Raw genomic sequence first — 23620 nt, 5'->3', positions numbered from 1 at the left:
TCATTCATTTGGTCAAGATGGATTTAGGCAGGTGCTGGGGCATTGAGGCATAGTGTACACACTGCTGTCAGGGACAGGAAAGTTTGGAGGGTTTCAAAGAACTCCTTGTGCTTTAAGCCTCATAGAGAAGTCAGAGAGACAAACATAGGATGACTGATGACAACTAGTTATTCTTATTTGTCTGAGACATATTCTTAGTATTCCAAAAAAGATGTGGCCTACTTGAACTTGTGATTCTTTAAGCCATGAGGATATTAATGGTTTGTTGGCACTGAGTCACTGAACATGTGCTTTAGGATGCAAGGGTGGCAGTTTTGGATCCTTTTTCTTATTTTAAAACTTTTTTTTTTTTTTTAAAGAACACAACCTAAGAGTCCTGACCCAACATGTGCCTAACCGTACCAGCTTTCTACAGAGATGGTTTTTCTTGTTAAGGAGTTTCAGAGAAGAGCCCTGCAAATGACCTCAGTTGTGAGAGAAACCTGCACCCGCCTGGGGTGGCCAGAGGCTGCTGCTGTGCCCCTCTGTGCTATTCACTAGGTAACTGGCCACGGATGGCCCAGCCTCCCTATGGACACTATGGGTAGAAAGAGCTGGCCGAGTCCTGGTTCCCCAGAACTTCTCAGGAGCAGAGACCACAGGTTCACAGAAGCGGGCATGGCGCAGTCAGGGCTGTGAGGGATGCAGGCTCGGCACACATGTGGACATGGAAATCCTCTGTCACAGCCTAGGGACCAGGTGAGGTCTTCTGGGGTCTTGAAAGATGAAATCAAAATGGAAAAGGGAGATGCCAGAGAGACAAACAATTAGTGGAAGTGTGGCAGCAAGAAACAGCCTTGGCCTTTCTGTTGTTACTTTTTCTATTTCTTAATATGTAATTGGTAAATTAAAAGTGTGTGTATTCAAACCAGACATGGAAGCACACAGGTATAATCCCAGCTACTCCAGAGGCCAGGTAGGAAGATCATCAGTTCAACATGAGCCTGGGTAACTTAGCAGGACCCTGTCTCAAAAAAAAAAAAAAAAAAAAAGGCTGGAAATGTAGTTCAGCACAAGGCCCAGGATTTCATCCCCAATACTAACATATCATATATATATTTGAATATACACATATCACATATTTGCATGTAATTTTAATTTACCAATTAGATATTGAGAAATATATATCAGATAGGCTAGATAAGATAGGGTTGTGGATTAGCTCAGTGGTACAGTGCCTCTGGGTTCAATTCCTGTATTATAGAAAGATACTTAAGATTTAGTGTCATTTAATACACACATACCTGATGCACTGCTTGTCACATATCCATCACCACCAATAATTTGCATGCGTGCATGTGTGGGTCGACGATCTTTTTGTTGTTTTTGGTACAGACTATAATCAGTTCTCTGACACAGAAACTCAATTTAGAAAGAAGGGGCTAAATGTGGAGGCAGGGAGTGGGCACATTTATACGTAGGGCAAAGAATTTTGGACTTTCCCCTTTAGACAGCGAGGAGGTAGATTTATAAACTGTCATGCTATCACCATTCTGCAAGCTCAGGGAGGGACATCAGCTGGGAATAGTTTCCACTCTGGGCCCCCAGCAGGTGCGTGTCTTCTCATTACTCTGCCCTCAGGCAGCAGAGAAAGAAGGTAGGGGCAGCCCCACCTCCCCTACCCCAGGTCTGCCTCCTTCAGCTGTTTCAGGCCATCAAAACCCATATGGAATCACTCCATTATCTCCCTAGACATTAAGAGAATGGCAACAAAGCTAACAATGCCACTGGAGAAAAACCTGGTTCCATAAAAATCTATCATTCTGTAGTAAGAGATATTACTCTTCCTTATGACTTATTACAGCCTTTGCTATCACCATCTGAGAAATGACAAAATCCAAATACAGAAGGTTGGGTAACCACCAGGCATGGTGGTACACTCCTGTAATGCCAGCACTGGGAAGGCTATGGGAGGAAGATCACCGCAAGTTCAAGCCTGGCCTGGGCTACACAGTGAGTTTGAGGCCAGCCTCAACTGCCTACCAAGACCCTGTTTTACAGACAAAAACCAACAAACCAGCCCAGAAGTTAGGGTAAGATCACACAGCTAACAAAATGAAAAACAAAGATGGAACCTAGGTTATGACCTTTAGACATAGGAATTAGTGAATCTGGTGCCACCCAACTAACCCTAATGCAGAATTCGAAATAAAGAGACCTAAACTGCAAAATGAATAGGAGGAAGTACAAAGAAACTTGGATTTTCTTCCCAAATTGATTACATGACAATTTTTAAAATATAAAATAAGCGGGCCAGGGATATAGCTTAGCAGCATAAGCACCTACTTGGCAAGTGCAAGGTCCCAAGTTCAATCCCTAGTACTGACCAAAAACAAAAAGCCTGTGAAATGTAAAACAATAATTATTATTTTTAAATGTATTTGGTACAAGATCTCACTACATAGCCAAGACTCATCATGAGGCCAGCCAAAAAGCTCAGCAGATTAAAGACTCATAGTGATCCTTCTGTTTTCAACCTCCCCAGCGCTGGAATTACAGGCATGCACCACCACGCCTGGTCTCAGTGGCCAGCTCAGTGCGCCCGGGAGCAGGGCCTGCCTGGCATGTGGTGCTGAGAATTGAACACTGGTCCCTGCACCAGCATAAGAAAATAATAACTTATAAAATTATTCTCTTTCTTGTCAGATGCCCTAAATGTAGATGTTTAGTCTGTCTTTGACTAATCTAGAATTGTATATATCGATAGGAGTCAAAGTCCAGGCAGTTTCTCTGCCATGTAACTCTTTATAAAAATTTTCATGCAGTTTTATAAAAACAAAAACAAAAGTGAAATTTACTCCTAAACTCTATCACTACACAACTCATCGTGTGTCCAACTCTTCTTCTACAAGCTCCGTATAAAGTCCTCTCCTTTCCACCCAACTGTGATGCTCAAACCCAGGCTGACTCTCGTCTTCCCCACCTTCTACATGGTGATGTTTTTCTTACTTAGCTGCCTCCTCTCACCCAAACCCTCTGAGCTCCTGACACTCCTCAGCCCTGGCCCTGATTTCTGGAATAGTCCAGTCTCCCCACCTCCTGTCCCTCTTCTCCCCTGCACTGGAAGACCATTTTATTTTCCTGCTTAGAACTCTGCATTCTCTGTAAGATGAAGCCCACACCCCTTCCTAGGGGGAGGAAAGGGACTCCTGCTTGCCTTTCTCACTGCACTGAGTACTGTACTCTCAGGTTTTAGTAAGAATACAGGCCACTAGTCAATTAGGAATCTGCTTCCCCACGACACCAACAGGCCTCTCTGAACTTCCCCGGTACCTAAGCTGGAAGAAAAACATAGCAAATAGTTACTGAAGAGGACTCAGATGCCTGCGGGCCAGAAGGCACAGTGAGGATACTGCTGGCTGTGACCAGGGACTGAAAACCCCCTTTCAAGCCTCACTGCAAAGGCTACACAAAGCGAGCAACTCTTCGTGCTGGCTTTTCTCCACCTATTGCCCCCACCCCAGCAGCCTAGAGATGAAATGGCCTTGAACCCTCCCACCCTGTAAATAATTATTCCTTGCCCTTTAGTAACTTATGTGAAATCACATTTTTTTTGCAATCACATCTTGACAGACAATGCTCCTCCTTCCACTGTTCACACAGCCCTCCTCAGCATGTGATTCAAGAAGACAGGAACCAGAGTCCCAGGCAAGAACTCAGCCATAAAAAGAGAAAATGTAGACATACCACCTGTAGGCATGTCTACAGAGAGTGGGGACTGGCTCTCCAAGATATCTGTACATTCACGTTCATAAGTTCATAGGTTAAAAACTCAGCAATCTGTCACCCAACATTCAGGTCTACCAATTCTTCAAAATCACAAGTTGCATTAAAAAATATGATTCTTAAAAAACAAAATTAGTTGGGCATGGTGATGCTCAACTGTAATCCCACTTACTCAGGAGGCTAAGGAAGGATTATAAATTTGAGGCCAGCCTGAGCACTGTACGTCTCCATCTCAAAATAAAAAGTGCTGAGGGTGGGAATGTATCTTAGTAGACTCGGGGTTAGCTCAGCAGCACAACGCCTGCCTGCTAAGTGCAAGGTCCTGAGTTCAATTCCAACTATTAAAAAAAAAAAAAAAAAGACACGCTTATATGAGCATTTATGAGTCCCATGAATGCTAGAGTGATACCTGCCAAGGGCTGGGGTAGGGGAGAATCCCAGTACAACAAAGCAAAACAATACAAAACACAAAACAATTGGGACAAAGAATGTCTATAAGTAAAGAAGCTAGCGGTAATGGTGTTTTATGTTCCAAATTATATTTCATACTGGACATGATGGCACATGCCAGTAATTCCAGCACTTGGGAGGCTATGGCAGGAGGAACACCTGAGTCCAAGGGAAGCCTGAGGTAAGCGAGACCCTGTCTCAAACAAACCAAACAAGAAAATAAATTGCATTTCATAAGAACATACTACTTTTAAAAAACATTTTGAATGTTACATTTTCAAAATTGTTAAAAATTAAGTAAAATACACTCAGAACTCACCATCTCAACCATTTTTATAGGCACAGTTCAATATTTTTAAGTATTTTTACATTGTTGTGCAATCTCCAGAATTTTTCACTTTATGAATGTGAAGCTCTAACTTAACACCCTATAATCTCCCCCACCCCAGCCCCAGGCAATTATCATTCCAGAGTTCACAGGACTCATAAATGCGTTTATTTTTTATTTTTATTTTTTGGCAGAACCAGGGATTGAACTCAGGCCTTTGCGCTTGCCAGAGAAGCACTTATTCTATTGAGCCATCTCCCCGGCCCCAATTATAATTTTTTGAGGACCTACCATCTTCTGTAGCAGATGCAGTTTTACTTTTCCAACAGTCCACAAGGATTCCAATTTGTCTACATCCTTTTTTTTGGCAGTACCAGGAATTGAACTCAGAACCTTGCACTTGCCAGGCAAGTGCTTATTCTACTGAGCTATCTCCCCAGCCCTACATCCTTATCTTTTTTAATAGCAGTTATCCTAATGGGTGTGAGGCAGTATCTCTTTTCTTAAATTATTTTTTATGAGCAACTTTAGGTTCACAGCTAAGTTGACCAGAAGGCAGATTTCCCATGAGTGGTAAACCTGCCCCCACATATGAATAGCATTATCAACGCATTTGTTACAACCAATGAATGTATACTAACATCATTCCCACCCAAAATCCAGGAGTATCAGGGCTCCTTCTTGGCAGTAGGTAGAGGTTTAGACAAACATCTGACATATATCCACAGTACATGTACAGTGGATATACTACACTACAAACTATGCCCTGACTATTCATCCTTTCCTCCCCTTTAACCTCTTATCTGTGCTTTTTTCTTTGTGGTGCTGGGGATCAAAGCTGGGGACCCCTGTATATTAAGCCCCAGCCCCAGCTCCTACCCTGATGTTTTGCCTCCACAGTTCTTTTTCAGAATAGACACCAGTGCCTTATCATCAGATTCATGCAGAATGGCACCTTTTCAGATTGGCTTCTTTCACTTGGTAACATTCTTGTCTTTTCCTAGCTAACTCATCTCTTTTTAGCACTGACTAGTTCATTGTCTGCATGTACCAGTTTACCCTTTAATCTACTCAAGGACATCTTGGTTGCTTCCAAGTTTTGGCAATTTTAAAACTGCTATAAATATTCACATACTAGTTTTTGTGTGGACACTTTGCATTCCTTTGGGTAAATTCCAAGGACACTGCCGGAACACACTGTTATGAGTATGCTTAGTTTTGAGAAACTATGCTGAACTGTCTCCTCCTGAAGTGGCGGCACCACCCCGCATTCTCATCAGCAGTGAGTTCCTGCGGCTCCACATCACCACCTGCACTTGATGTTGTTAGTGTTCTGGATTTTGACAATTCTAGGAAATGTTTAGTAGTCTTGTTTTAATGTCCATTTCCCTGATGACATGTATTGGGTATCTTTTCTTATGTTTGTCACCTTTTTTTTTTTTTTTTTTTTTCTGCAATACTGAGAGAACTCCAGGTCTCTACATGCTAGGCAAGTGTTCTACTACTTGTACATATTCTTTGGTAAGGTATCTTACTCAGGTCTATGGCCCATTTTTAAATCAAGCTGTTTTCTTATGGTTAAGTTTTAAGAGTTGGGCTGGGGAGATAGCTTGGGTGAATAAGCACTTGCCTGTTAAGTACAAGGGCCTGAGTTCAATCTCTGGTTCCGCCAAAAAAAAAAAAAAAAAAAAAAAGTTGTAAGAGTCTACTGTGGTTTTGATTTACAAGTCCCACATGATTTGTACATTTAAGCACTGTTTCATATCCTTTTTGGCCCATAGAATTTAAAGCACAAAAAAAAGCTAGTTTACATTTTACAAGTGAGTTTGATACTTTTTAAAACCTCTCATTTTAAGGTTAAGATACAAGAAATAAGACAGGAGACAAGGAAATTTTATAACAATTGGACTTTGTAGAAAGACTGTAACTTCCACAGCACAGCTGAAGTTACCCAAGGTCATAAATTGGCTCAAAGAAGAATAAGGTGTAGGAGCCTGGCCTTGAGATAAGGACAGCTGAAACAGACCCAGGAGAGTGAACTGCGAGACCTCTGACCTACACAGGTGTAGTTTTAGGTTCTGTTTTCTAAGGCCTGGGGAGCATTACCTAATCCAAAAAGAAGCTCCCAACAGAAATCTAAACAATCAAGTTTGTGTATGTGCTGAGGATAAGCAGAGTCCTGGCAAAGTGAGTTACAGGCAGCTAGGAAAAGGCCAAGGCAAAGAGGGAATGAGAAAGATTCATTGAAGGACACGCTGATAAGCATCGATAACAGAGGCCAGAGCATCTGGGGCTCAACAAAACAAAGGACTCATTGGTTCAGGGGGATTTTCTTGTTCAGGAATGAAATATTCGAGTATCTTTGTTCTGTTCATATTGATAATTTTAGCAACCAAAGTTTTTTTTTAAATATAAAAGTCCTAAACCGTGAGGCCATTTGGCAACCTATTCAGCTTTCCTCTCAGGTTCAGCAACCTGGGGACTGTTTGCGTTTTTTTTTTTTTTTTTTTGAGACAGGGTCTCACTATCCAGTTTAGGCTAGCCTTGCGCTCACTTTATAGCCCAGGCTGGTCTCAAACTCACAATGGTCCTCCTGCCTCAGCCTCTCAGAATGCTGGGATTACAGGTGTGCACCACCACACCCAGCCTGAGGCTGTCTGCTTTCAATCTGCAATAAAGGCTGCTTTCTGCTTTCACCCTGTAACACTTGCTCAGAAGGTACCTCTCTGCCTTTGCCTAATAAATCCATCTCACATCTCTGGCAGATCCTGAAAATTTTTTCTGTGATGGGAGCCTATGAGCCTGCTACAGCGGGATGGGTTATCAAAACCCAGCCTGGTGATACCTATACTTGGGAAAGTCCTTCTCCTCCACCAATGAGGAGTCCTACATCCTCTACCTCAGGCTGGATGGCTGAGCTTGCAAACCTTGTTCCTTGTAGGACAGCTGCAAAGCTGAAAGCTGAAAGCTGAACACTGTACACATTGACAGATTTTTTTATTTTGCTCCGAATGCCCTCAGGGGTGGTTTGGCTGGCTGGAGTGTTGTGGAGATCGAACTACAGCAACCTGAGGCTGAAAGCTTTGCGGAAGCAGCCTCTTAAAGAACTGAGCCAGCGCCAGGCCCCCCCACAGTGACAGATTTAATGGTCCTGTTATCCGCAGGAAAATGACAAGCTCGCCCTCTGGCGACAAGTTAGAGATAACAGAAAAAAGCAACAATACCCTACCTAGAATCTGGGGATAATAAAACAAACTGCAAACCACTCAAAGTGGTTTATCCATAGGAACAGATTTTTTAAAAGTTCAGTTCCAGTGGGCAAAATGTCACAAAACATGCTTACAAATTCCTAGCTGGAATCGTCTGGGGAATAATCTATTTCCTAAGCACGAGGAGCTGGGCCAGGTAGATGCCCTGGAGATGCCGGGTTTTGTATGTATGTATGTATGTATGTATGTATGTATGTATTTATTTAGAGGAAGTCTCACTACACAGTTCAGGCTGGCCTTGAACTCATGGTAACCTTCCTGCCTCAATCTGTGATAGGATTACAGGTGTGTGTGCCTGTAATTATCTGAGATGCTAATTTTTAACTCTGAATACCTTCTAAAAACTAGGCTTATGGTTTTTTTCCTCAGCTCTGAGGTATAAAAACCTTTAATCATCATGTTACCCATCCCTCCTGATCTCTATGAATTTATAGTAAGATTTAAAAAGCCTATACCAATGGGGCCAGGGACATAGTTCAGCAGCATAAGTGTTTGCCTGGCAAGTGCAAGACCCTGAGTTTGATCTCCAGTACCACAAAATAAAATAAATAAATAAAATTAAATAAAATAAAAAGCCTACATCAATGATTACCTAAATCAGAGGGTGTCAGTCATGATTTAACTGTTCTTAGCTTCTTAAAATCTCTATTACATAAATGAAGATACTGTTTTTCAAGCCCTTCCAACTAAAATAGTATTAATAATGAATATGATGCTTAGCTCCTTCAGGGTCTGTGGCTGCTAATCTTTCCTCATTACCCAAATTTCTATGGCTCTCTAGTTTGCTACTACTTCTGACAGATCTGTAAGAGTCCGAAAATTAGGGGGCCAGGAAGTTAGCTCAGTAGAATAAGTGCTTGCCTGGCAAGCACAAGGGCCTGAGTTCAATCGCCGGTTCTGGAAAAAAAAAAAAAGTCTGAAAATTAAGGCCCCATAAATGTGGTTTTCTTCACAGAATTCAGTCTAATAAAGAATTAGCAACTGAAATACATACTATAGGCCAAATCCCAGTAGGCAACACTTTGGGATAAATGGATCTATGTAACTAGAGCTGCTGAAATTGAGCTCAAAGTTCTCCTGCTCCAGCAGGTTGACTGTCAAGGGCTGCATCAGATCTCAGAAACTGGAGGTGCCAGCCTCACCAGCCTCACACTACCCAAACGTTAAGGACTGGACACTTTTCTGCTGTGCTTTGTGCAGCTGCTGGGCCCGATTTTTTAGCACCTCGGCCTTCACCTCGTCCTTATCAACACCGTCCCCCAGCTTGTACATGCGACTGGCATTGGCACAGGCCCAAATGTGGCCCAGGTCACAAGCTTTCATTGAGTATTTACAAGCCAGAGACATGTCCTTGGGGAAGCCAGGAGCACCTTGCAGGAACATGGCACTGAGATTGAAGCAGCTGGGAGCGTAACCACCATCACAGGCCCTGGTGTAGTAGTCCCGAGCTTTTCTTAGGTCAGGCTGGCCATCCTCATTGACCTCTCCTTCATGAGCCAAGAGACCAACATTGTGACAGGCTTCCACAGACTTCTTGCCGGGCTTCTCACATGCCATCAGAAAGCAGCTGAAGGCAGCTTTCAGGTCTTGAGTCAGTCCACCTGTGAGGAGAGAAAGCAAAGAAAAGAGTAAATCCAAGCACAAAACTAGTTGCCTCAGGACAAAGTCTGGGCAGAATTCTGGATAAAGTTCATGTCCTATGGGCTAAGGCACCATGAATGGAAGGCAGCCTGGTGTAGTGCAGAGCTTTCAGCATTTTTCAGTATAAACTCTTGGGCCAGCCAGATAGTTCAGTGGATTAAAGCGCCTGCTTAGGCAGATGCAGGGGCCAGGGATTTAATCCCTGGCCTGCCATGCCAGCTCCGCCCCCAGGGCTGAGATGGGGATTAAGACTGGGCGTGGTGGCACCACCTGTAATCCCAGCTCTTCTGAGGTTGAAACAGGATCACTACAAGTCTGATCTGTGTGGTGAGACCCTATAAACCCTGTGCTAAATACAGAAAAAAATAAAAATAAAATAAATACAAGTAAGTATAAACTCTTCAATATGCTATCTTGTCAGGATGTCCAAAGAATTAAAGGAGGTAAGAATTGAGAATGATAGTGAGGACATGGTATTTTGTAACCACTCAATTAAGTGTTCATTCATTTAAAAAACATAGAGTTAACAAATCCTTTTAAGTATATGGTTTAATTAACCTGGAGGTTCAACCAATCTCAGATCAAAAATATTCAAAAAAAGAATTACGTCTGTACTGGACATGTATAGATTTTTCTCTACTCATTATTCCTAAAGTAATACACAGTATAACAACTGTTTATATTATTTATATTGTATATTATAATCATTTATATTATAATCTAGAGATGATTTAAAAGTATACACGAAGACTACAAAGGTTATGTGAAAACACTATGCCATTTTATATAAAGGATTTGAGCCACTGAGGATTCTGGTGTCTGCAGGAGCCCTGGCACCACTCTCCCAGTGACTGACGGATGACAATGTGATGAATCTCTGTTATTTCCCAACTACTATGCTATGTCCTAAGGAACACACTCAAGAATCGCGCCTTGTGGATCTTTAAAAAAATTTTTTTTGGTGGGGAGGGGACCAGAAATTGAACTCAGGTCCTCACACCTGCCAGGATCTTATGGTCTAGTGAGACATACAAAAATAGGAGTAATTATAAATGTGACTCTATAGAGAAGTATCCTTGTCCTATGCAAATGCATGAGGGCCCAGCCCTAGCCTGCAAACAAGGTCAAGGAAAGTTCCCTTAAGAAGTGACATGTTAGTGGCTGGCCAGATAGCTCAGCAGATTAAAGCGCCTGTTTAGGCAGGGCAGGGACTGGGGTTCAATCTCTGCCATGCTGGCCCCACTCCCAGGGCATGCTGAGAATGACTGAGACTAGGCGTGGTGGTGCGCACCTGTAATCCCAATCCTTGGGAGGCTAAAAACAGGAGAATCACTACAAGTCTATCTGTGTAGTGAGACTCTGAAGACCCTGTACTACATACATTAAAAAAAAATAGTGACATGTCAGCTCTAACATAGTAAGAAGAGGCAAAAGAAAATAGGTGAGATTTTAGCCAAGGGAAATAAAACAAAGAGCAAAAGGCGGCTGTGATTAGAACCCAGAAATCATTAAGAAAGAAGGCTAGAGAGGCAGCCAGGGCTAGATCACTCTGGGTCTATTGGGTTATGGGCAAGACTCTGGATTTACCCTAAAAGCCATGAGAAACTGCTAACAAGCTATTTAATTAAGCAGAGGTAGTGATAGGGATTACTTCTTTTTTTCACACAATATTTCAAATCCACATGTATACTAAATTACTCAGTCTCAAAAAACTCCATTTAAATATTCATCATTAAAAAAAGAAAAAAATATTATTCATCATTATCATGAATTCAACACCACTCCAGTCATTTTTGCAAATAAAATCCTGGCTGCCAGACATGGTAGCACACTTTTGTGATCACAGCACTCAGGAGGCTGAGACACAAGGACTGCCACAGGTTCAAAGCCAGCCTGGGTTATTTAGTGTAGAGATAGCCTAAACTATACAATAAGACCCTGTATCAAAAAAACCAAATAAATAAATAAACAAATAAATAAACAAACAAATGCTCACTGGCTAAGTGAATACCACACAAAAATACTTCGAAGAGTTTAATCACATACATTATTATAAATAAAAAATTTAACTTTGATTTTATCAGAAGAAAACCTGGGTAAAGTAAAACAAAGGAAATTATTCATCTTTAATATTTCCTCCCACAGAGAAATTTCCTAAATGAGTATATAGAATTAGAAAGTGGGCTGGGGAGATAGCTGGGTGGTCTAAGTGCCTGGGTGGTCTAAGTAGCATAGCACACAGTTTCAATCTCTGAAACTGTGTGCCATGCTACCGTGCCAGCCACTGAAATCGGGTATGGTGGCACACGCCTGTAATACCAGTGCTGGGGAGGCTGAGATATGAGGATCACTATGAGTCGGAACTGTGTAGCAAGACCCAGTACCAAATAAATAAATGATTTAAAATAATAAAATTTAAAAGAAAGATTAGAAAAAATATGATTAAGATTAGAATCTTTTTTTCTTTTTAAAGCTTTCTCATAACTATAAGCAGTGTACATGGAGGTGCCTCATACCTCCATCTTTCTGGCTTCTGCTTTATGGATTATTTCAACAAATTCAGCTGGCATAGCACAACGGTTAATAAGGCCTGGGCTGTGTAGCCACAAAACCCTTGCTCATCTTGGCTCCATGACTACCACCTTACTGACCTAACCCTCTCTGAGCCTCAATTTTCCTTATCTATAAAATAAGGATAACAGTATCTAGTTAATATGTCAAAATTTTAAATCTATATTTACAAAGAGCTGGAAAAGTAGCAAGTGCTACACTTTTCTGGTTTATTTTTGCAGTACTGGGAATCAAACTCAGGGCCATGCACATGCCAGGCCTTACTCTACCTCTGAGCTACATTCCCAGCCTCAACATTTGTTTTCACACTGTAAACATCTTTATTATTTTTCTTCAGTGCTAGAAATTCAATCCAGGGCCTCACTCATGCTACACAAGCACTCCACCAATGAGCTACACACACAGCCCCAGCAACCGCTATATGATAATAGTACTGCATAGAGTTGGGGCTTTGCCTTTATATCCTCGCTAAAATCTTTACTCTACTGGAGTATTTGGTTACATTTAACATAGTACTGGTAGGATGGGTTCAAATCTATAATCTTGTTTTCCACTTGTCCCAAGTGATTTTGCAAGCTTTTTCTGTCTTCTTTTGAACTATTTCTAATACTTATTTTCATCGCTAGCTTTTTAATTATCCCTCCTCTTTTTGTGGTTTACCTCCTGCTTATAATATATATCTTTATCACGATCTACCATGAAATAATATTATGCCTCTTCCATGCAACACAAGAGCTTTGTAATACATACCTGCATTTCCATTTCCATTCTCTGTGCTATCACCACCATGATTTTTGTTTAACTTCTGCATATTTGCTATAAGGACACGTTCCCAGGATCAAATCCTTATACCACTTTACATGTCTCTCTTTAATGATATTCATCAAACTCTCCTAGATATAACAGGTACTGGTGTAAATTTTTCTTCCTTTCACTGACCTATAACTAATTCATTACTGTGGGTAGTAGATATTTAAGTAGTTAAGTGGAATGCCTCAGCACACAGCAATTAATTGTATGTTTGTCTACTAAGAGAAGGGAAAAAAATTGCACAGGCTTTTTCACTTTTCCTGATTCAAGAAAGACCTCTACCCATCATAGAAAACATGGTATTGAAACAAGAGCCCAAACGTTTACTAAGATACCTAATCTGGAGATAATCACTATAGACATGTTTTTAAATAATAGTTGGATTATAATAGCTGTAGTCACACCATAAATAATTTAAATTTAGCTTTCTTCACTTTTTAATTATTGTAAGATTTTCTCCTTATCAACAAAAGTTGTGATAGCTCAGTTGAATAAGCACTTGCCTGGCAAGTACAAGGGCCTGAGTTCAATCCCCAGTTCAGCAAAAAAGAAATTTATTTATTTATTTATTTATTTATTTATTTATTTATTTATTTTTGGTACCAGGGATTGAACTCAGGACCCTGAGCTTGCCAGGCAAGCGCTTATTCTACTGAGCTATCTCCCCGGTTCCAACAAAAGTTGTTTAGAAATACTTTTTAATGAACTAAATAGTATTTCCCCCAATGAAAATAACAGTATATATATAAAAAAGAAAATAACAGTATTTAACTAAGCTGCTGGGGCTATAGCTCAGTAGTAGTAGGGAAAGGCTGCTAGGGTGGTTTAACCCCTAGTACCACTACCACCAGGTAACTAAGTTGTTACTGTTGGTACACAGGTTTTTTAAAAAATACAATACATATTACTCACACATTACAAATAAAAATTTCATATAAATAATACAAGTATTTTTGCATGTAAGTTTTATTTGCACTTCAAATTATTTTGTTCAGAAAGAATATGAGAGGGGCAAGGACATGGCTCAGTAGAATAAGCGCTTTCCTGGCCAGTGCAAGGGCTTGAGTTCTATCCCCGGTTCCACCAAAAAAAAAAAAAAAAGAAAGAAAGAAAGAATATGCAGGGGACATATTATTAGGTCAAAGAAACACCCCACTGCCCTGGTAAAGAAATCAAAAACATCTGCTAATGTTAAACTTTCTGTAAAACAGAGATTATACCACCTTGGACCACCTTAGATTTATAAAGCAAATACAGGGTTAATGGAGGGCTGGGAAGAGAGCTCAGCAGCATAAGCTCCTGCCTGGAAGGGCTAAAGGAGAAAGGACAGCAATACATTAATAACAAAGGACTCCAGTACCCCACTCCAATAATGGTTAGATCACTGAGACAAAAGATCAAGACAGAAGTATGTTTGACGGAAAGTATGTACCAAAGGAACTTCAGACACCACCAGTAACAGCAACTTAGTTCATTATTTTTTTTCAGATAAAATATTATAGGTTTATTTAAAACTTATGTTTCACCTTAAATATGCAAAACACAAACTCCACAAAATGCTCATTTCCTTACTTCATAGTTTACAAACACACTAAATAGAACCTTGCTTAAATTTATATTACATATTTATTAAGATAAGGAACTATATAGAAAAAAAACACATTTGTCCTGTTGAAGGCATACTTGGGAATAATCCACTGCACGTTATTGCACAAGCAGATGCATTCTGTTTGAGCACCAGGAAACAATGTGAGAAAGCCTCATAAGTTAGACCATAAAGTATGTTTCAAATTCAGTATGATTGAAATGATATTAAGTATATCACTTTTGAACAAAAAATATGAAAAGAGAAATCAATACAGGAACAAAGCTACAGTATTCACAAATATGTGGAAATTAATCAATACTAAATAACTAACGGGCCAAGGAAATTAAAAAATCTGCACAAGAAAAATAAAAATGCAAACACAGCATACCCAAACTTTCAGGATATACCAAAAGCAATTCTAAGAGGGAGTTTATGACAATAAAAAGTCTAAGTTAAGGGGCCAGGGACATGGCTCAGTAGAATAAGTGTTTCCCCGGCAAATGCAAGGGCCTGAGTTCAATCCCTGGTTCCGCAAAAATAAAAAAATAAATAAATAAAAAAAGTCTAAGTTAAGAAAAAAAAAAAAAAGAGCTCAAATAAATAACCTCATTTTCCCCTTCAAGAAAAAAAAAAAATCAGGCTGAAAGTCAGTAAAAGAAAGAAATGTCAGAGCACAGAAAAGATCAATTAAGTTATGAAAATCAGTAACATTTGTATATACTAACATACTAACAATGAACTATCTGAAAAAGAAATCACGAAAATAAAACACCTGTAATCCCAGCTATGTGGGAGGCTGAGGTAGAAGAATGCCTTGAGCCCACCAAGTTCAAGACCAGTGAGGCTCCATCTCAAAAGATAAAACAAGAGATGGAGTGTGGTGGTGCACGCCAGCCTAGGGTACAAAGTGAGCTCAAGACCAGCCTGAACTGTATAGCAAGACCCTTTCTCAAAAAAAAAAAAAAAAAAAAAAAAAAAAATCTCATAATAGCTTGTAAAAAATAGAACTCAGTGGCTGCAGTATTGCTCAGTGGTAGAGTGTGTACGCCTTGCACATGTAAGGCCCTGGGTTAATCCCCAATACCCCAAAATATAAATAAATACACATATAATTTATAAATAAATGTAACCAAGAAGGTGGACGAGTATACTGGAAATTGTAAAACATTGATGAAAGAAACTCAAGACAACCCAGATAAAAACAAAAGCTTCAAAAAAAAGAAAAGCATCATGGACTAGAACAATATTGTTAAGTGTTCATACTACCCTAAAGTGAGCTTCAGATTCAATGTAATCTTTATTAAAATTCCAATGATATTTTCAACAATACAGAAAAAACAATCATAAATTCATAATGTACCATAAAAATTTCCAAAGCACAGCAATGTTGAGCAAAAAGACCAAAAGCATTACCCTACCTGTTTTCAAATATACAACAAAGCTTAAAAATCAAAAGAGCATGGCATCAACACAAAAAGAGACAATATAAACCAGTGGAACACAACACCAAGGCTCTACTCCTCTGCCATACCTGTCAGGCCACTGTGCTTCAGGGTGAGCAGACTGTTGACTGAAACCTCTACCAACTGTTAGTTAAAATAAGCCTTTCCTGTTTTTTTTTTTTGTTTTTGTTTTTTAATGTATTTAGTGCAGAGTCTACAGGGTCTCACCACACAGATCAGACTTGTAGTGATCTTCCCTGTTTTTCAGTCTCCTAAGTCCTAGGATTACAGGTGCACGCCACCACGCTCAGTCTCAGTTGCCATCTCGGCATGCCCTGGGGGTGGGGCCGCCACAGCAGGCTGGGGATTGAAACCCTGGTCCCTGCGTCTGCCTAAGTGGGTGCTTTAATCTGCTGAGCTATCTGTCCAGCCCAAACCTTTTGTCCTTTAATTTGTGGATCTGAGGTATTTTGTCTCAGCCACAGAAAGTAATTAAAACAGAAGTAATAACCAAATGATCAGGAGCTTTTTAGAAGATAGTAATACAAAGCTAGTTGAGCTAAACTATATAAAACATGTATGACCAGCTCAATAAAGAATTAAGAGTCAGGGCCGGTAAGATAGCTCAGTGGTCTAAAGTGCCTGCCTAGGTAAGCTTAAGCAAGTACACAAGGACCACAGTTCGATTCCTGGTACCACATACAGGGCCAGCCCCGCCCCCAGGATGGGCTGAGTTGGCCACAAAATAAATAAACAAATAAAATAAAAATAAAATTAAGAGTCAATGTAAGAGTTTCAATCAGAAATCCAGAGCCACAAGCACCAACACTCAGGAGATTGAGTCCGAAGGATTGCTGTGAGCTTGAGGCCAAGCATGGGCTACAAAGCAAGTGGATAGCTAGCTTAAGCTACATAGCAACACTCTGTCTCAAAAAAACAAAATTAGCAAGAGAGCATGAAAAATTGATTGAATAGCTGCTAAATGACACAAAAACAAATCTAAGCCAGGTGTACTGGCATAAGCCTATAATCCCAGCACTTGGGAAGTGAGGTAGAAGGATCACTGAGAGTTTGAGCCCAGCCTGGGCTATACAAGCAAGTTCAAGACCAACCTGCACTCCATAGGGAGACCCTGCCTCAAAAATACAAAAAACTAACAAAAAAATCTAAGAATAAATAGAATAAGAGAAAAATTGGAAGACAATACAGGTGGCCAATACAAGTGGCATTACAAACCTCCCCACAGAAATAATGGCAGAAAACCCCAAAATATAGCGATAAAATAAACATAGATGTGAGGCATATAAAACCTCAGCTGTGCTGGGCCCATGCATGCCTGTAGTTCCAGCTCCTGGGAGGCTGTAAACAGGCAGATCACTCTGAGTCCGATCTAGTAGTGAGACCCTGAACACCCTGTAGACCGTTCCCTAAAATACAAAAAAAAAAAAAAAAAAAAAGACAAAAAGAATGAATATACCTAGTGGGATAAAGAACTAAACAAAAGAAGAAAATCAGCAAAAGGAAACTACTGTGACTACAGAAATAACTCAATAGTTTTCAGTAATAACTCTTAATATGAATAGTCTCAATTTCCCAATCAAGACACACACTGGCAGAATAGATCATGAAACAAAACCAAATAATATGTAGCACATAAGAAACACATTTAATTAAAAAGGAAATTTACAGATTAAAAATTCAAAGGATAGAAAATATTCCATGCAACAGGAACCAAGAAAAAAGTAGGTACAGCTACCCTACTTTCAGACAAGGTAGACTTCAAGCCAAAACTGGTGGTGCACTCCTGTAATCCCTGAGCTGGTGAGGCTGTAAACAGGAGGATCACTGTGAGTCCAAGCTGTGTAGTGAAACTCTACCAAATACATTAAAAACAAAACAAAACAAAACAAAAAACAAGACAGAACTATAGAAAACATTCCTAAAATTTATATAGTATCAGAGTACACCATGAATAGCAAAAGCAACTCTATGCGAAAAAGGCAAGAAGTATCACAGTCCCAGGCTTTAAACTATACTGTAAAGCTACACTGATAAAAACTGTATGGTATTAGCAACAAACACACAAACACACACACACACACATACACACCATCAGATTTGTTTAACTGAACAGAACAGAGAATATAGAAACAAATGTAGGGACATACAGCTATCCTACCTCTGACAAAGGGGCCAAAAACTTTTCCTGGAAGAAAAATAGCTTTAACAAATGGTGCTGGGAATACTGGCTATGCACTTGCCAGAGATTGAACCTAGACCCATATTCTTATTATGCACTAAACTAAAATCAAAATGCATCAAAAATCTAAATATTAAAGAAAAAATCTAAATATTAAAATAAAACAATCTGCTAGAATATAAAATAAACTCTTGAAGATACAGGCATAGGTAAACTGGTTACACAAGAAATAAAAATCAAGATTTAATAAACAGGACCATATCAAATTAAAAAGCTTCTGTATAGCAAAGAAACCAACAGAGTGAAGAGATGATGCACAGAATGAGAAAAATTTTTCCAGTTGCTCTTCAAAGGAGTGGTTATTAGATTCCCCCAATTTACAGACTCAAAAAAATGGTCACTGAAGTTGGGTATAACAGTACACGCCATTCACAGCACTTGAGAGGCTGAGGAAGGACTGCTATGAGTTTGAGGCCTGCGTGGCCTACGTAGTGAGTTCAAGGGTACAATGAACTACACAGTGACATCTTATCTCAAAACAAAAACAAAAACAAAAAAAAACCCAACAAAGGCATCTAAAGTGAACTGACACTTGTCATATAAAGAAGTACAAATGGCCAATAAGTATGTTCAACATCACTGGTCATTTGAAAAATGCAAATTAAAACACTGAGATTTTATCTCACTATGGAAAGAAGGACTATCTTCAAGAAATTAAATAAATGCTGAAGAGGTTGTGGGGGCAGGGATAAATGAACCTTTCCCTGTTGTTGGTGTAACTGTAAGCTGGTAAAACCACTGTGGATGGCAAGCACAAAATCATGAGTTCGATCCCTGGTACTAAAAACAAAACAAAAAAAACACCCCAAAATCCCTACTATGGAAACCAGTATGGAGATTCCACTCAACCCATCTATTCTCTTTCTAGATCTCTTCCTGAAAGAGTTAAAGATATCATGTTATAATGATACATGCATACTGATGTTTACAGCAGCAGAATTCATCATAGCTAAATCTTGGAAGCAGCCTATATGCCCATTAATAGGTGAATGCATAAAAAAAAATGTAGTATTTCTACACAATGGAGTCCTACTCTGCCATGCTGGGCATGGTGGCATACACCTGTAAACCTAGCACTTCGAAGGCTAAGACAGAAGAACTGCTGTAAGTTCAAGGCCAACCTGGGCTACATAGAGAGCCCTTGTCTCAAGTAATATATTATTATTATTTAAAAAATAATAATAATAAAAGGCCAGTGATATATAGCTCAGTGGTGTTATAATCTACCTGGCAAGTTCAAGGCCCTGAGTTTGCTCCCCAGTACCAAAACAAAAATTGAACCTCTCTTCCTTTAAGTCAGAGGTGTCAGATAAATTGTGTCCCTGTGACAAGAAAGTGACTAACAAACAAAAAGGATAAACCTGTCATTTAAAGAAAAATGGTAACACTTTGAGATCATAATGTTAAGTGAAATAAATCAGATACACAAGCTTAAATATTGCATGGTTTCTCGTATATGAGAAGCCCAACGTATAAAGTACAAAATTAAGAACGAACAGTAGGGAGAAATAAAAAGTTATTGTAATCCAGCATAGCCACTGTATCAATGTATCTAACAGTGTACCTTGATTTAGTATAAATTATTTTGTGTGTTTTACATGGTTTTTGCCTGTTAGGCTGGTTGTTAATCTGTGTTTACAAAAGATTTGATAAAGGCATAAAATAAATAAGTAAAAAATAAATAAATAAATAAATAAATAAGTAAATCTGATCCTGGCCCAAAACACCACCACCAATGGAGGGGAAGAGGACAAGGGGGAAAAGAGAATTAAGATGTGTTATGGATATATACTAATTCCCACAATGAATGTAATCATTATGTACTGCAAATGTGCACAAATTTTTTTTTTTTTTTTAAATAACCCATTAGGGGGCCTGCCCGTTAGCTCAGTTGTTTAAGTGCCTGCTCATGCAAATGCAGTCAGGAGCAAGATACCACGGTTCAATCCTGAGCTCCACCTTCCTTACCAGACCTGTCCTTCAGGAAGCCTGAGCCACCAAAAAAAAAAAAAAAAATCCTTTAGGGGCCAGGGAGATGATAGCTCAGTAGAATAAGTGCTTGCCTGGCAAGCACAGGGTCCTGAGTTCAATTTCTAGTACTGCAATAAATAAATTAATTAATTAAAATAAAATAAAGCAAAATAACCCATTAGCTGGGCATAATGGTACAAGCCTGTAACTCCACATACTCAGGAAGCTGAGGCAGAAGGATCAAATCAAATATTTGAGGTCAGCTTGTACAATTTAGTAAGACTCTGTCTCTCTTTTTTTTTTTTTTGATGGAACCGGGGATTGAACTCAGGCCCTTCTACTGAGCCATCTCCCCGGCCCTGAGATAAATTTTAAAAAGGGGATTGGGATGTAGTCCAGTGGTCCCTGGTTTCAACTCCCATTACCATTACCACCACCACAAAAAAAAAATAAAAAAAATAAAAAAAAATAAAAGGCCCAACTAAATATATAAAAACAGAGATCTAATAGACATTTCTCAAAAGATGACATACAACTGGCCAATAGATTTGTGACAAAACACTCAATGTTATTAATCAGAGAAATTAAAATCAAAACCACAGTGAGATACCACCTCATATGTGTTAAAGTGGCTATTATCAAAAAGCCAACAGATAACAAGTGTTGGCGAGGATGTGGAGAAATATCAAAACAACAAAAGATACCAAGTGTTGGTGAGGATGTGGAGAAATTGGAACTCTTACACACTGTTGGTAAGAATGTCAAATAGTACAAAGGCCAGCCAAATTGCTCAGTAGATTAAAGCGCCTGCTTAGGCAGACAGAGGGGCTGCGGGTTCAAGCCCTAGGCCTGCAGTGCCAGCTCCGCTGCCGGGGGCGCGCTGAAACTGGCTGTGGTAGTACGCGCCTGTAATCCCAGCACTTGGGAAGCTGTAAACAGGAGGATCACTATGAGTTTGATCTACGTAGTGAGACCCTATAAACTCTGCACTAAATACTAAAAAAAAAAAAAAGAGAAAAAAAGAAAAGAAAAAAGAAATAGTATAGACATCATGGAAAATTATATGACAATTCCTCAAAAACTTAAAAATAAAATTGTTTTATACTCTAGCAATTCACTTCTGGGTGGCTATCTAAATTAGGAAATGAATCCAGCAACTCAAGCAGGTATCTTCACTATGTTCACTGCAGCATAACTTACAACTCCCGCAATATGGAATCAACCTGAGCATCTTCTACCAACAGATGAATGGATAAAGCACAGATATACAATGGAACACTATTCAATCTTAAAGAAGAAAATTCTATCATTTGTGACCACACTGATGAAATGCCTTATGATAGACATTACGCTAAGTGAAATAAGCCAGGCACAGAAAGACAAAGTACAATCTCACTTATATGTGCAACCTAAAACCACCAAACTCATTGAAGTAGAGAGAAAAGTGGTAGCTGCCAGGGTCTAAGGAGTAGAAAATGGGGAGATGCTGGTCAAAGGGAAAAGTTTCACTTGGACAGAAGGAATAAGATCTGGAGCTATGAGGTAGGGCATGGTGACTGTAGTCTGAGGGTGGTTCTACGAAGAGTGCTCAGCTTCCAGCTCAGATGTGATGCCAGCACTGGTGTCAGCAAGGCCCATGGAAAGCAGGCCCCTTATACCTTTTCCAGTTATGTAATAGGCCCCCAGTTTGTAGCAGCTATCACTGTGTTTGTTGTCTTCACAGTTGAACTTCAGCACTCTGGCCGCTTCATCGAAATTCTTCTGGATCCCTTCCAGATAGTCCACCAGGCGATAACAACCTGTGAGCAGAAGGCAAGAAGTGTTCACATCTGGAGCTGCTCCTCTGCCACATGGAGAGAGAGGGTGGATGGGCCAGACTGAGCCTTTTACTTAGAACCAGCTCCAGTTCTTGTCAAGAGCAGCAAGTTGCCCTCACCACAAAAAAACATAGGTGGTCTCAGCCATTCCCACAAGTGGCCTTGTCTCCCCTTGGGGCCTAAGCAATGTACAGACTGGGGAGACCTTGGCCCCCTACACTGGCTCCACCACCCACCAGCCCTTCTGTTCCTTATAGGTCTGGCCCAAAGACCCACCGACTTCCATGATTGAAATATTTCTAGCTTTGGAATTTCTCATGAAGCCTGGAACATTTCATGAAGTGCAGCAGTAAAAAACATTAAAAAACCAAAAGAGTTCAAAGGCTAATCTTATGGCAGCAAGTCATGTAGCGATGACTATATTATTCCTTGGCCAAGCTAGGAACTTAAAGCCCCAAGAGGAACAGAAACAGCAGCTACCAAAAGAGCTGAAAAATCAGGCTCCCCCTCCTCACTCTTTGGTGATCTCCAAGTCCCAGCAAGCTTCCCTCCTGAACTTCTCTCCCCTCCCTTGACATCCCTAACAATAACATACACAGTTTCTTACTCATTTTCATTCAAAAATATCTGAACAACCATATACATCTATGTACACAGATGCTGGGAACAGTCATTTGCCCTCCTAAAATTTACATTCTAGGGAAGGAAATAAAAATGAACCAGTGTATCCAAACAATAAATGTATGATTAAAATAAAACAAGATGATCAGTTTGTTGTACATATTGCAGAGAATAACTCATATAGACAGGGCAATCAAGGAAGGTCTCACCAAGACAATAAATGTCAAGGAGGCAGAAAGTCCTGGTACAAGGAAATGTAAATAAAAATATCTGAAAGTGGAAGTAAGCTTGGCATAAATAAGGTATAATATAGCTGAGGAGATAAGAAATTAGATGGCAGCAAAGACCAAATCACAGGGCCTTGCAGAGCACTGGAAGGAGTATTTGTGTTTTGTTTTGTTTTTCCAGTACTGGGGATTGAACTCAGGGCCCTGTAAGGCAAGCGTTATACCACTGAGTCACATCCCCAGACCTACAAAAATTTCAACTCAAGTGCAACAATAAAACCACCAGAGAGTTTTAAGAAAGGAAGTGGGCCTGAGGCTGTTTAAAGCACTTGCCTACCATATGCAAGGCCTTGTGTATGAATAGATAAAGCGTAGATCCACAATGGAGTACTATTCAACCTTTAAAAAGCAATCAAACAATAAATGCTGACAGGGGGAAAAAAGGATCCTTTCTTCATTGTTGGTGTGACTGTAAAATGGTAAAACCACTATGGATGGCAAGCACCAGACCTGTGTTCAATCCCCACTACTGGGAGACAAAAAAAAAAGTGACAAGATTCAATTTACATTTAAAAAATGTTGTTCCAGTATGTATATTTGTCTATGGCTGGATAAACAGGGAGGTAGGTAAGTGTAAGAAGGGATACACTTGGGTAATGATAACAGAATAGATTTTAAAGGCAAGTACAAATGAATGGATTACAATGCTATTTCAGTTATCTAAATGGGAGATAAAGGCTTCTAAGGAACAGGCTGAGTGCGGTGGCACACACCTATAATTCCAGCACTTGGAGGCTGAGGCAGGGGGATCACTGCAAGTTCCAGACCAGCCTGACCTACCGAACTGCCTAGTAAGACTC

The 23620-nt window shown here is 39.9% G+C and overlaps 1 protein-coding gene across 2 annotated transcripts in view; it reads right to left on the bottom strand.

Annotated features, from left to right (window-relative positions):
* Nucleotides 1–347: 347 nt before the first annotated feature.
* LOC101564356 (cytochrome c oxidase assembly factor 7) overlaps nt 348–23620 on the bottom strand; it is a 24883-nt gene continuing 1610 nt past the window's right edge. The window contains exons 2-4 of one of the 2 annotated variants that reach the window (XM_023724281.1): nt 21754–21894; nt 9049–9413; nt 348–1003 (exon numbers count right to left, since the gene is read on the bottom strand). In XM_023724281.1, the coding sequence (XP_023580049.1) occupies nt 968–1003; nt 9049–9413; nt 21754–21894 (542 nt within the window). In that variant the 3' untranslated portion in view covers nt 348–967. Of the gene's footprint in view, nt 1004–8731; nt 9414–21753; nt 21895–23620 lie in introns of those variants that run through there. The other variant, XM_004639111.2, reaches the window with a different exon arrangement.

The sequence above is a fragment of the Octodon degus genome, unplaced genomic scaffold, assembly GCF_000260255.1.
Source record: "Octodon degus isolate 3935 unplaced genomic scaffold, OctDeg1.0 scaffold00107, whole genome shotgun sequence".
In the NCBI taxonomy this organism is placed as follows: domain Eukaryota; kingdom Metazoa; phylum Chordata; class Mammalia; order Rodentia; family Octodontidae; genus Octodon; species Octodon degus.
Note: the sequence above shows the minus strand (reverse complement) of the source record. Positions and strands in the feature narration are given on the sequence as shown.